The following is a 14,519-nucleotide window of genomic DNA, read 5'->3' as shown; positions in this document are numbered from 1 at the left end:
TTATTTACTTTTATTTCAAAAATATTAAAAAATTTTCAATATTAAAATATTGAAAAAAATTAATTTTTTTACATTGCATTAATTAAACATTTAAAAATAGTAATACTTTTATCAAATTAGTATTATTTAATAATATTCAATGAATAAAGTGAAACAATTTAATTTTAAATAAAATATTAGAAAAAATGTAACAGGTGAGATTATGCCAAATCTGTTGCTATAATCAATTATCTCTTTCTAATAAGAATTCCTTTTCATGCATGATGCGCACGATATATTATTTTACCCTTCTTTAATATTCGATGAATAACAAGAATAAAATGATACATATATATCATGCGCATCATGCGTGAAACGGAAAACACTCTATCTCGCTAAGATAATTGCTGCAGCTGATTTGTTAATCATAATACAAATTCCTATCCTTTATCGTCGACGCGTCGAGAATATACACGCACAACTGTTGTCGCAATCTCCGCGCGATCATTTAGACGCGAACTCGCAACGTATAATTAGCGTAATTGATTCTTGAACGTCATGCATTCGAAACTCTGGCTCTTGTTTACGTCTGTTTACTCCTAGCGATTCAAACGATCCCGGAGGCTTGACGTTTCCAATAAAAGGGAAAAAAACAAGAAAAAGAAAAAAAAGAGAAACACAGAAGTACGAAAAAAGGGGGCATAACGCGCGCTGTTCGAGCCGAAGGATGCAAGGTGAGACCAGACGAGACGCGGCGCCTACCACACACCCATCGTCTCGGAGCATAGCGCTATCGCGATCGTACGCGAAGAGAGGAGTACGTTCGCCAATCTCGGTTCCGCGCCGCGGGACCGCTTTCGAAGGAGCCGCGCCATCGCCACGGTCATCGGCCATTTTGCCAGCGGCCAGTCGGGCCAGTGGGGACTAACTTTGGCCATTTGACACTACCCAACAATACCGCACACCGCCGATCCCTGCAAAGGTTGGCGAAGGTGCGTTCCGGTCACAGCGACGCAACAACGCAGTTTCGTCGGTGCGTCACCGCTGCGGAACTCGTGCGACGGCGACCACCCGTATCCGCGGCGCCGCCAAGCTCCGCGCCAGTCGCGCACGACAACGCGCGATAACGTCGTCCGCGGCCGCGCTTGTGTAACTCCGTCGCGTGTGCGTGTGTGACGTCTAACCTATGACTCCGTTCTGAAGAGGGAGATCAACAGCCAACAAACGAGGACTTGCACCTCGCACGGAGGGATGCGATCGCGACGACGGCCGACGGATCCGCCGGGCGTCGACGTCGGCAAGTAAACGCCGACGCATCCGCGCGAGGAACGCCGTGTCCGGTTTATTTACAAATTCCTGAGAGCGAGGTGAGGATGCGAGATAACGTGCGAGGAACGAGGACATCTACTCCGTAAAGTAAGCTCGAACAATAATCAAGATATCCATCGTTTCCTGATGGATTTCTAAGTCCAGGAGATCCAGGAGATCGTCTTCTAGATTGTGACGCATCTTAACAACTCGATTAAACTTTATCCGAGCAATAACACGAAGCTAGTGCTGAGAAATACTCCAACTTTGCAACAAACCCGTATTGATGGGTAGACAAAATATTTTTATAAGATTGTAAGCCTATGAGGGAGCGCAGGACCAGTTACTACAATGTTTCGAATATTAATATCACATCTAAGGTGGAGTTAACTACCCTTGTTGGTATATGAGGTAGAATACTTCTCGCGTGTTAGAAAACGACACATCACATGCTCTTTCGAGTGCTACTTATGTGAGAAAGATTTTAGAACAATCAGTTCAGTGCCATGTACAGAAACATCCTCAGTAGCCAACAAGATTGATGACCGTTATACCTATGTTATGAGGTTACGGAAAATAAAGTTTAACCAAAAGAATTTTTGATGTTTTGGTAATCTGTCCTATTTAGAAAATATGGACGACAGAAGAGTAGCAGATTATTTTGTTATTGCCGGTCTACCTGGTCAGGATGACGAGCTTAGCGAAGATAATGAGACTAACGACAAGCTGGAGGCTTGGTGCCAGGAAGGCACTCATCTCAAAGATATGCACATGCCACCTCCTATCACAGATCTTGCCGTAATATTTCCTGCACTGGGGGAACATTGTCCGGAAGAATATACACTCTTAGAATATACAGTATCCGGTTTTCCAGCAGACTTAAATCATGGCAGTTTACGAACAAACGAGTGTTATTTGTGCTATAGAAGAGGACGGGATAAACCTCCCTTGGTTGATATTGGTAAGAGAGAGGGACATCAAATTAATATCTTATGAATACATTCATTTGTATTACACTGTATTAGTGCATACTAAATCTACCATATACATATTGTGGAATTAAAGTAAAGTTAAAAGTATATAAATATTACATATTCAGTAATAATATTATCACGTTATTACATTTACATATATTATTTCAATTGTCAAAGTTGATTATGTTACGCCATTACATTTAAATACTTTCTATAAAGTAGCTTTTAATATGTACTATAATTTAGAGTAATATGAGTGACTGTCATAATGAAATTAAAGAACAAACATTATACAATTGACTCTAAATATTACTGAAATTATTACTAATTGTATTATCTAAATATCATTTTACTTTGTAGGTGTAATATATGATGGAAAAGAACGTATAATGCAAGATGCCGAAATGGTATTAGAGACCCCTAAAGGCCATGTGGCGAATGTGAATAATTCTACGTCAAAAATTTTTGTAACATACAGACGAGCGAGTCGGAAAATGCCTTGCAATTCCCTTGTGGTTACGGATATTTGTGTTATCTTGACAAACAAAGGAGAGAGTCCGCCACATGCTTTCTGTGTTATTAATAAGAATTTGAACAAAGGGATGCTGGGCAGCGACGTATTTTTGTGCTATAAAAAATCTATGAATCGCGCTAATTTAGTATCATTTAAACCAGCGATACTTTACAAATATCCCATGGTAGATTACAACAGTTTCGTCTTTCCTAATTCTGTCGCCATGTTTTGTCTACCGATGGGCGCGACTATAGAATGTTGGCCTAAAGTAGCGTGTAAACCTAAGCCAGTATTCTCGACGTTTGTCTTAACGGTTGCCGATGCTGCTCAAAAAATATATGGTTCAGCAATAACATTTTATGAGGAGGTTCAAATGGAGCCCGATACTTCAAATTGCAAAAGTAGTCAGGAGATCATGGACACAGTTGAAAATAATAAAAACAGTGGTACAAATGTATTTTATAATCTTAATTTGATAATCTTTGACTTTTTTTTATAATCACGAATCTATATATGTAATACAGAGTAAAAAATATTCTCACATGTATCCTATTTTATACATAATCTTTTTTTCATTTCAGATAATATGGAGATAACTAAAGATAAGCCGCAAGTGAAAATGAAGATGTTTAAGAGATTTGGCATACTTAAGAAACTTAGTATATTGGAACTGGAAAGATTGCAATACACAGATCCTGCGAGCCAATCGCTGAATATTAGTAAATCCATATGTATACTATCTCACTGGCCGTTTTTTGACACGTTCGAAAAATTTTTGGTTTTCCTACATCGCATGGTGAACGATAAGCCGCAAAATGTCCCGATTGAGAAATATATCTCGTATTTTTTATGCGATATACCGTTTCCAAGTCCGCAACGTCCACGAATCTTGGTACAGCTCAGTAGTCAGGATAGATTAATCTTGACTCAACCGGAGGATTTAGCTCTGCCTAGATCAGGCGCAAGTTTCAGACAACTATTGATAAACTTGGGACCTGACAATTGTTTATTAATACTATTATTAATATTGACCGAGCAGAAAATATTAGTTCACTCCTTACGTCCGGATGTATTAACTTCCGTTAGTGAGGCCATTGCCATGATTCTGTTTCCTTTTAAGTGGCAATGTCCTTACATACCACTGTGTCCTCTAGGATTAGCAGAGGTAACGTATACTAAATTTGCATTTTTTTTTTGTACTATGTGCAAAAAGTGGAAAGACAACTATTATTTAAATTGCAGGTGTTGCATGCACCATTGCCATTCCTGATCGGCGTGGATTCAAGGTTCTTTGATTTATATGATCCTCCTTCTGACGTCAATTGTGTAAATTTGGATACGAATAACATTGCAATATGTGACGATAAAAAATATTTAAATGTTAAATTACTGCCTAAAAAGGCAGCTAGACAGCTCAGAAATTGGTTAGAACTTTTGTCCTCCAAGATAATTTCGTGGGGAAAAACTAGCTGTTCCCAAAAAAGGTATTATTATTATTATTATTATTATTATTATTATTATTATTTATACCCTACTTTTATTATTTATACTATTATTTGTACCCTACTATTATTTACTTATTTTTTACTACCTTTTTTTATCTATTAACATTAATTTATATATACTATTTTCATATTAGATAGAGGAGATGAAGACTTCAGCGTGGATAGGGAATTTCAACAAAAACGAAAAGAGCAAGCTTTAGAACTTGAAATACAGGATGCTTTCTTAAGATTCATGGCGACGATTCTCAAAGGATATCGAAGTTATTTGTTACCGATTACAAAAGCGCCTACTGTAGGAACAACAGATCCGACAAGTTTATTTAATATCCAAGCGTTTTTGAGAAGTCGCGATAAAGCCCATGCTAAATTTTACACCATGCTTGTCAGAACGCAAATGTTTATCAGGTGAATTCATTTTTCCTCATTAATTCTATCATAATATTATTCATGACACAATCATAATGTTATTTTAACAAAAATGTAAATTAATAGGTTCATAGAAGAAAGAAGTTTCGTATCTGATATGGATATGGCAGGGTTAGCGTTTTTCGATGAATGCACAGAACGAGTCGAGGAGGAAAATGGTATGAATAAAGTTAAGATATATTTTTCTATGTTATTAATGTATACATGAGATATTGCGTAATTGTTTTTTATTCCTCATTTAATTTTCAGTAACACTTTTGGAACTGGATGAATCTCAACATAGTGAACGTACAGTATTCATACCTCCACCTGAAGCAGGAACAAATCAAACACCAATAATATACAAGTCGTTCAAGTTGGACCCAGAACTAATGAGGCCTCAGAAGAATTTCTGTTTAAAGAATCCCTCTCTAAGTGCCTTCGGTATGGTACCTGGAAGTCCTATGGCTCGTAGAACGAAGCATGAAATCAAAGTTGCTCAAAGAATGGCTCGAAAACAAGTAAATAAAAAAATAATTCTTTGTATAAAAAAGTGAATTTTTGCGAGCAAATATGCATGTATGATTTGTTTTTCAGGCTGCAATGCCCGATAGATGGGGTAGATGCCTGCTTGGTACATGTCACAGTCTTTGGTTTCTGCATTTACCGGCCATGTTACAAGTCTCCAGCCAACCTGCTGCAGTTTTGCATCAGGCCTATGAAATATTGGTTAAAATGCAGAAGTTACGTCTTGATCCTATGGAAGAGGTATAAATACTGAATTCGACATTAAAAAAAAATAAATCTATTCTTTTTAAATAAATATTTGTTATTTCTACAGGTATGCTACAGAGCTATGATGCAACTTTGTGGGGTATACGGGCAACCAGTTTTAGCTGTAAAGTTATTGTTCCATATGAAACGTAGTGGTGTTCAACCTAATGCTTTAACGTACGGATTTTACAACAAGGTAATTTGTCTATATTTTTTAAACTAGTAAATATAATACCGTAAAAAATATATTTATGTAAAACTTTTTATAATTATCTTAAGAATTTTATTTCATTGTTTGTCGTATTTACAGGCTGTTCTCGAGGCAACTTGGCCTTCCGATATGACAAACTCAAGTCAATTAATGTGGAACAAATTACGAAATGTTATCGTCGGTGCAGCTTTATTTAAAAAAGCTGGGAAAAAGAGCGCCAGAAGACGATTGAGCTCTAATGTAGACTTCTTAGCTACCGATAAGACTGAATGCATGGAACATGCGCTCTCTCGGTCTAGTCTCGACAGTTCCCATTCTCAGGATACCGAAGCTGCGCACAGTGATTGTAAATTGATTTTTTTTACATATGATAAATTACGTTAAAATTTTTAAATAATATTTTTTCCTTTTTGCGGCAGCCACTAAAGGCAGTTCTGTGTCAGATCTACCCGGATTCGGAGCATTCGAATTAAAAGCTAAGCTCCTTCGACAGAATAGCATAGTGAAAGATCAAACAACATTAAGTATTTTACAATCGGATGAATTGGAACAAACACCGAGTAATCCAAGGTATCTTGTTATATTTTTATTGTTAGGACTTGTTAGTATCGCTCTCAGGTTTGCCCCATTCGCTGGAACCGCTTGTTCTTTAGACTATATTGTTTTACTAGTATTACAGTAGCGGATGCAAACGAGTATTTATTGTGTAGACCATTTTGTCATTGTCAAATCTTACGTAATTAATCTTTCCTTATTGAATTTTACAGTGCTAATTTTTGCATGTATAGGCTTATGTAGATGTAATATTTTCCATGTAGGCTAACGCGCAGTGTCGAATCGCCTTTAAAAAGTCCCATACGCACACCAGTTACGGAAAATGACCCATTGGGTGCTCTCATTAATGACGAAACACCGATTGTGTCGCCTTCCGAGGAGAATGATTCAAATTGCTCAACAAGTACTTTAACCGTTTTAAATAATACGACTGAAGAGAGACCAGGAGGGCCGCTCTTATTTAGAAGGTATGAAGATACTCCGTATTGTATTCGCATGTGTGAAATATTAAATATTTAAACGAGAACCAAAATAAAACCTAGAAGTAGTATATCACAAAATAATTTTTGAAAAAATTATATGAACAAATATTTTCTCAAAATAAAGATAAACTTAAGAGAAAAAAGAAATATATGAAATACAATTCATAACCACTTAATGGGAGACTGTTACTGGTAATCAAAATAATCACGAACACAATAAAAATATTTTTTTTGTGGAGAGACAGTTGTATCTCATGCTTTGTGATCTTCAAAGATATGCATTTCATTTGCATATATGATTTTAAGTACGAAAATCACTCTATATATAAAATATGTGTTTACAGCAACATCCTCCCACGTAGTGCGACGTTTCATCAAGTAGATGAAAGTGGCATGACGATGGGTGGGCATTTGCAGAGGAGTGAGACGATGCCTCACTCCGTGGCACAACAAGGGGAACAGGAGAGAGAAAAGGAGAGACTGGAAATAAGCAGTCTTTGGTCTCAAAATAAGGATAGTGTAACGTCCAGCCTCTCTAGCTTAGGATCTAGTCTTAAACTTAGTTTCGGGTAAGATATTTGTGTGTATGTTTAAATTAATAACATGCACAAATCGTCTGTAGTCAAATAACACCTCGGGTAAATAGATTATGTTTCAGTTCCTCAAAAGTGTGACGTGATACAATACATTTGCAAGATTCGGTTACTTTATATTTTATATTCATAAAAAAATATGCAAGATATATAATAATTTTATATAGATTATACTTCTAACTTTTTAACAAAATGTATAAATAAACGATATCGATGAGAAAAATAAATTGTTATGTATATTTATGTATTACATATATATATATACATAACAAAAGTGATGACTAAATACATAATTTGTAATCACACTGTTAGAGGAATGTAATTTTATTTTTGTTTATTTGTTGCATGCATATTTGAGTTGGTTTTTGTTATTTTGTTCGTTAAATGTAGACGATATTCCACGGGTGGATTGGCATTTGCTAAAAATAAGGATTTAATATCATCGAATCAACTTATTGAATCTCTTAGTCTCTCCAGCTATATCAGGTACGTAATGTGTATGTTAGTTGCATAGATGCCCATTAGACATGTGCGTTCTGCTTTTGTATGCATCTTGTATGCATATCTACATTATTACAAAATACTAAGTACATATTTTTAATATGTAAGATATTTCTCCTGCAAATTCCAGATTCTATGTTTCTATTAATTCTTATTTTAGCCCATCGAGTTTAACAGGAAAAAAATCGAACGAAATAATACTTGGTGGTTTAAATAGCTTAAAGTCCGCTGCAACGACTGTGGTCAAAAAATTTGACGAAATCAAAGAAGCCATTTCAGCGACAAGTACGCCAGTGAAAAATAAAGAACGTGAACAAAAAATAGCTTACGGAGTATCGCATGAATCTCTAGATTCTCTCACTGATTCCATACAAGATCGAAATGAAACGAGAACCTCTGGTATAGAATATAAATTATATTAACTGATAATAACAAATATCATATATATTTATATTACACAATAATATTAATTTCTTTTTTTTTTTAATCAGGTGATGGAAATTTAGATTTGTGTCCACTGTATGAGCTCGCTGAGTGTCTGTATCCAAAAGGCACTAGAGAATTAGAGGAACGTCTTGCTATTGAGCTTGTGCTTTCCAGTGCCAGTAGATGTCATCATTGCGCTGCCATCCTGTATGATGAGGAGATAATGGCTGGTTGGCAGCCAGAAGATTCCAACTTGAATACAGTCTGTCAATATTGCGACAAAGCTACCGTACCTCTCCTCACAGCTACGATATTAGATTACAGGTGACTAAGCGACCATAACATAAGTGATATCGATAAAGTCATCACTAAGAATACATTTGTCTCATGTAGATCCGAAGTAAGTGAGAAGAATAGTGACCCTTTAATGGGAGCACTGGTAGAATTATTGGATCAACCGAAAGAATCGTTGGAACCGATAACCGTACCATACCTAAATCCATTAGTTTTGAGAAAAGAATTAGAAAGTGTACTGAGTCAAGAGGGGGACGCATGTCTCACTAAGCACAGGTTCATTCAAGAACACCCGATAGTATATTGGAATTTGATATGGTACTTTGAAAGGATTAATTTAACGAGTCATTTACCTGATCTGTGGTTGGATAATGATAAGAACTCAGAACTTCAAAGAACTGTAGGATTGGTAGGAGTTAGAACCATGTGGGATAACGAACGACTCCACATGGACCGTTTGCCTATGTATCTCCAATGGAAGTCAAATTCCACAGAAGACAGGACGTAAGTTTCAATAAAAAATCTTTTTCAAATCATTAATGATATTTAAATTTCAAGTGTAAATAGATATTGTGAAAGAATTAACGATTATCTGGATTAGGAAATGATCAGGTTGAACAAATAGATATATGAACAGTTAAAACTGCTAATTTTTTTTTGCTCTAGATTGATGCAGACAGTGATAACGTATGTCCGTTGCAACGACTTAGCGGAACCTATATTAAGAGTGGCCTTAGAAAGAAGTAAACATCAAACAGGCGATCATCCGTTTTCTATATATAGGGATATTTTGTTTCTGGCATTTACTGTATTAGGAAGAACGAATATTGACCAAGGTGAATTATATGCACATGATTAAAATATTGTAATCTTTGCAAATTTATATAAGATATTTCTAAAATGATAAATTAATCCAAATATCGAAATATTTATCAAGTTTGATTATAACATGATTAATTTGTCTAACAACGATTCTTATTCTTACAGGCGTCTTCGACAGGGAATACAGTTTATCGCTGGAGAAATTTTCCGAGAACGATGAGAAGTTATTACATAAAATTGATGCGCCGCCGACGATGATGTCAGTGTACTGCAGATATTATTTTAAGCAATTAAACGTGTGAAGATCACGCGAGCAGCCGTAATCCCGAAGATGCTTAAAAAAAATTGTCCTGTTTGAGACATTGAAGGAGATGTGATATTGCGCGAATAACTCTCGCGAGTATAACATTCTGTACTTGCGCAATGCACACGAGACGAATATGCGCGCAAGGAACGATGTTAAAATAGATTTTACGACATCCCAAAATGTCTAACATCATGACAACAGCGACGTTGGCTGCTACATGTTGAATGTTTATTATTATCTAACACGGAGGACTATTAATGTTATCGATGATGAATTATGCTCGATGAGTCCGATTTACAGCATCATTTCTCGAAATGCGATCGGCAAAGTATGATCGGCGTCATAGCGCAGACATGCGAACTAACGTTACCTCATCTTCATTTTTTTTTTCATAAAACTCCGCTTACACTCGCTGACACCCGTGATACTTGTCTTTGCTTGCGCAAAAAGAAAAACATAGTTGGATTCGAGCTCACACGTTCTCGAACTTCGATCACATACGCACGTGAAAACTGACGGGAGTAGCCATTGGTTGCATCGATATCATTTTAGCATTAATTGCTAAATTGTCGGTTAATTAAATTATTTCTTTCTTTATTACAGCGACAGAAGGCTGTGATACAGAAATGAGGAAATTGTTAACCAGTTAAGCTATCGATAACAAGATCAGTCAGTGCAATAGAAGTTGAACGATACTATTTTTGATCTTACATCTCTGATCTTCATATGTTTATAATATAATTGTTTTTAACAGTTATCGACTCTTATTTTTTTTTTTAATTAATGAATCGGGTCGCGCATGCCTCTGTTTTGTGATTCAGTAACTTGTGCAGCGCATTAGCGTATCTAAGAGTACAACATTGAAAAGTGTTAAGTACCAAAGAATTTACGGACTGTAAAGCGACTGCAAGTTCAATTCCCTCCAGGTGTGCTGTGACCTTAAATACGTTTCAGTCCGACACGTAATATCCGCGATGTAAAGAAGAAAGAAAAAAGAGGCGATGTTAAACAAGGCAGCGCCTAATACCGACTATTTTTTTTACCGCGAAGAAGAGCGAGAGAGAAAGAGAAAACGCGATGTAAAGTATAGAGTGTGACATGACGAAACGCAGTATTCTTTCCTTGTACTCTTAGGTAGAAATGATCGTTTATTGCACGGCAAAACACAGCGTAAGTATCGTTTTTCTGCGTCCCAGGTGAAAAGTGTTCTTCATAGGGCATAGCGCGTTAAACTCGACTATTTATCCTCAACGTAAATGCTTAGCATGAGAGTGAATATTTTTATGGATTCTAGACAATTCAAAGCATTTGTAATAGATTAGCGAAACTTAGTTAGATGACGCTGTCCACGATTTATTCTCTGTCGAAATGAAATGAAGAGATTATTTGTCGCAAGGGGAAACTCACACGAACGCGGTTTTTCAGTGCCGTGCACTTTTCACCCTGGACAAAATGGATGAACGTTTGTTCATTCATTACAGTACTATGAATGTAGAAATGAAAATAAAGTCAGTTGAGGTATTTTACAAAGGTCGTCTATTTCGCTTTAGAAAGAGTTTTCCGCAGTACCCGCTTTATTGTATTTGAACCAAAATTAATTTCAATTTAATATATTGCTCCTGCATATGTCCCATAATTATTTTTACAAATTTTTTAAAAAGTTTTATGTAAAAAAAATGAAATGTTTTATATAATCCTGGTTTTTGTTTAAATCCTACCAATTTTATATTTTCGAATAATTTATTAATTTAAATATATAAAATGAGATTATTGAAAAGTACAAATATTTGGAAATGTTACATATTGGATATATGTTATTTGGTTGTAAAAAGATATATAACATTTCATAAATTATTTGTTTCTCGATAATTGCTTTAATTTAATTTACTATAGCGAAATAATAGTAGAGTAGAGAATATATTTAGTAAAAGTAAAGAAATTACTATATATATATATATATATATATATATATATATATATATACATACACACACATATATATATATTCTTTTTTTTATAATAAGAAATAACGCGAAAGTTAAAATGCACGAGACCATGGAAAAAAATGACCAGAAAAGTATTTTGAGAAATTACTCAAATCCAATTAAAATTTCATGGCTTCTGGAAAAGTTATACTGAAGTAGACCGCGAATTTGAATTTTGTGAGTTAAGTTCTCAACATTAGAACATTTACGCAAAAGAAAATCGCTTACTTCAATTTGCTTACAAGTGAAATTGAATTCGCCTTATTATTTGTCAAAAATTGATCCTTCCTCATCCAATCGACTTAGAAATATCATCATTTCGAATTTTTAAGTATTATTGATAGAATGATATCATCTGAATAAATTTAAATATACTTATAATTAAACGTTCATGAAAATGTATAGAAACAGGAACAGCGAGTACCTCACGAAGTCGCTCGCTTTCGGTCACAGTGTTCGTCATTCGGTTGCTTCATTAAAATCCGCTTTCTCACATCGCCGTCTCCAAATCGGGCCAAATATTCTCGCTACAATGGCGAGCACGTAACCGTTTCATTCGAGAGAACATACGAACGCAGCGCGGAGCCGAGTGCGACCGAGTGACATCGAAGATGACCGACGTTTCCCATCGCATTCGGCTTTTCTGCGCCCGACTTCACTCGGGTGACTCGGGTTCGAGCGAACGAAGGTGGTGGTAGTGCCTTGGTCGTCTCGGTCCTCTTCGGTTTCATCGTTTCGTTTCCACGCGATTACGCACGCGTGTATTCGTGTATGCGCCCAGCGGCGGCGAATCCGGACTATCCGGAGGGGCAGAAAGGAAGGGCAGCGAGGAAGACCAGTCGTCGCGCGACAGTAGTGCGTTGCGTGTGGCGGTCGTCGGGTCGTCGTACTCGTCGTCGCCGAGCCGGATGAACGAACGAATAGTGGACGTTACTCGCGGTGTGACATGTTTGCCAGACGTTGAACCGTGCGTGAGACTCTCGTAAAAGTACGAGGAACGACCGCGGATAACGCTTAGTGTATCGTATGCGTGTGCGAAACCGGACCTTTTCGCCATCCGACCGATTTCCTCCTGCCTGCGTTGACATCGCTGTTTGGCGAAGAAGAGGAAGAGGAGAGAAAGAAGAAAAGAGGAAAAAAGAGAAGAGAGAAATTACGTACTCCGGCATGTATTCCGACGGCCACGAGGTGGACGGCAGCTGGGTGCTGCGCGTCTACGTGACGGATCTGCAGGTCGAAAGAAGTTTACGCGTGAAGGGAGAGCTGCATATCGGCGGTGTCATGCTACGCCTCGTGGAAGATCTCGGTGAGTATCCTACCAAGTCACATCTCTCTATATACATGTACATATACATATATATTTCTTGATCTTTTTTCCTTCTCCACTCTCTTTCGTTATCTCCCAACTTCTACTCTAAAATATAGCCGCTGAACTCCGATTTTTCTCGCATTCGTACTTGGATGTGTATGTAACATATTTCGATGAGTGGAACAGGTGGAATTTGAACTTGTCGGTAACGCGACGCGACGACTGCAATTTTGAAGTACCCGGCAAAATGGCGCGCATGCATTGTGCATGCTTGTTAATTCAAAACAGACCCAGCAAACGAGAATGGATTGAAATGAATTGAAATGGATTCAGATTTTCAGAAATATTCACAAATGTTAAAATGAATGCTTTTCAATCCTGAATGCATTTTTATTTATTTATAGGAATTGCATGGAGCATATTTCTATGCCTTTCAATCTAAAAGTAATATTAACTTTTTCTGTGCACAAACACATTGTGAATACTGTTCAAAATTTTGAATAGGAAATGCAGTTTTTCAATCCAATTGAATCTAATTGAATCGAATTGAATCGAATTGAATCCAATTAAATCCAAAAAAAGTATTCGCTATTTAAAATATGCATTTGGACAGAAAAAAATTTCAATCCATTCTCGTTTGTTGGAAAGCGACGCTGTCATTTGACGATTTTGTAGACAATGTGGACCGAATGTCCGTTGCGAGGGAGGTCTAAGAAATAATTTATCGAAAACGCTTCTAGATAATACCTTATTCATATGGAAAAAGCAAGAAATAGAATTGCGTGATTGCGAAATCAGTTGCCGCGTGTAGTTGTGACAGATCGAAATAGGAGCAATCATTGTAAAACGATGAAGTTTAACTTGAATTTCTTAATCAATTTCTTCTTAAAATTTTTTTTATAATATTTGCTTAAATATTAATTTTAGAGCCATATGATACATCAATTATATATTATATTTTATTATATATATATTTGAGAACAAAAAATGATTAAATCTTAGTTTTAAAAGAGAAATCAATAATTAAACATTAATAATTGGTTTAATTATTTTTTATCAAATGAATCGTATAAATATTAATTGGAGAGATTATAAATAATAAAACGTAATGTTCCTGTAAGATTTATTTTATTTTAATATTTAATCATCAATGTCTTTTAAAACAGAAAATATATATAAAATAATTGATAATAAGGGATTTTGCATTTCTGAATTCTTTGCAAAAAAAAAACTGCAATTAAAAATTCCAGCTTTGACCACCAATTAATGATTTTTCTGGTAAACCGGTTAGTTTTACGAGGTTGAAAACATTGATCGCCTTTGCATCGACACAACATATCAGTAATTAGCCAAGCCGATGCAGGACGGTTTTATCCTCGTCGAATTAGCCAATTTCGATCGATTGAACAAGCCGGTTCCCATATCCACTTGTATACTGGGTGGTCTGTTCGGTATTGTTGATCGGAAAAGCCGGTGAGAAAGATGAGTCAAAAGATAAAATAAGTATAGCTTGAAACTTTCTCATATAAAGTTTGTACGTAAAATTTTACTGTATCTATGTTTCAACGCACTTTT

General features: G+C 36.1%; 2 protein-coding genes across 2 annotated transcripts in view; both read left to right on the top strand.

Moving 5' to 3' along the window:
* Positions 1-1,920: 1,920 nt before the first annotated feature.
* Positions 1,921-9,645, top strand: LOC105617462 (DENN domain-containing protein 4C). The gene is made up of 19 exons (XM_012199019.1): positions 1,921-2,248; positions 2,622-3,221; positions 3,357-3,940; positions 4,018-4,259; positions 4,419-4,685; positions 4,773-4,864; positions 4,956-5,206; positions 5,283-5,453; positions 5,527-5,655; positions 5,770-6,016; positions 6,090-6,240; positions 6,489-6,692; positions 7,052-7,276; positions 7,691-7,786; positions 7,962-8,200; positions 8,293-8,551; positions 8,621-9,025; positions 9,188-9,357; positions 9,509-9,645. The coding sequence occupies exons 1-19, from the start codon at positions 1,921-1,923 to the stop codon at positions 9,643-9,645; spliced, it is 4,797 nt and encodes a 1,598-aa protein (XP_012054409.1).
* Positions 9,646-12,916: 3,271 nt separating this feature from the next.
* LOC105617461 (unc-112-related protein-like) overlaps positions 12,917-14,519 on the top strand; it is a 47,311-nt gene continuing 45,708 nt past the window's right edge. The window contains exon 1 of the mRNA XM_012199018.1: positions 12,917-12,941. Coding sequence (XP_012054408.1) covers positions 12,917-12,941 — 25 coding nt within the window. The remainder of the gene's footprint in view (positions 12,942-14,519) is intronic.

The sequence above is a fragment of the Atta cephalotes genome, assembly GCF_000143395.1.
Source record: "Atta cephalotes unplaced genomic scaffold scaffold00013, whole genome shotgun sequence".
NCBI lineage: Eukaryota > Metazoa > Arthropoda > Insecta > Hymenoptera > Formicidae > Atta > Atta cephalotes.
The sequence above is the reverse complement of the archived record's forward strand: the minus strand, read 5'-3'. Positions and strand labels throughout refer to the sequence as shown.

Coding starts and splice junctions, on each gene's coding strand:
- LOC105617462 (XM_012199019.1), top strand. CDS start 1,921: ATGGACGACAGAAGAGTAGCAGATTATTTTGTTATTGCCGGTCTACCT. Junction 4,260..4,418: donor ACTAGCTGTTCCCAAAAAAG/GTATTATTATTA, acceptor CATATTAGATAG/AGGAGATGAAGACTTCAGCG. Junction 5,207..5,282: donor AAAGAATGGCTCGAAAACAA/GTAAATAAAAAA, acceptor TTTGTTTTTCAG/GCTGCAATGCCCGATAGATG.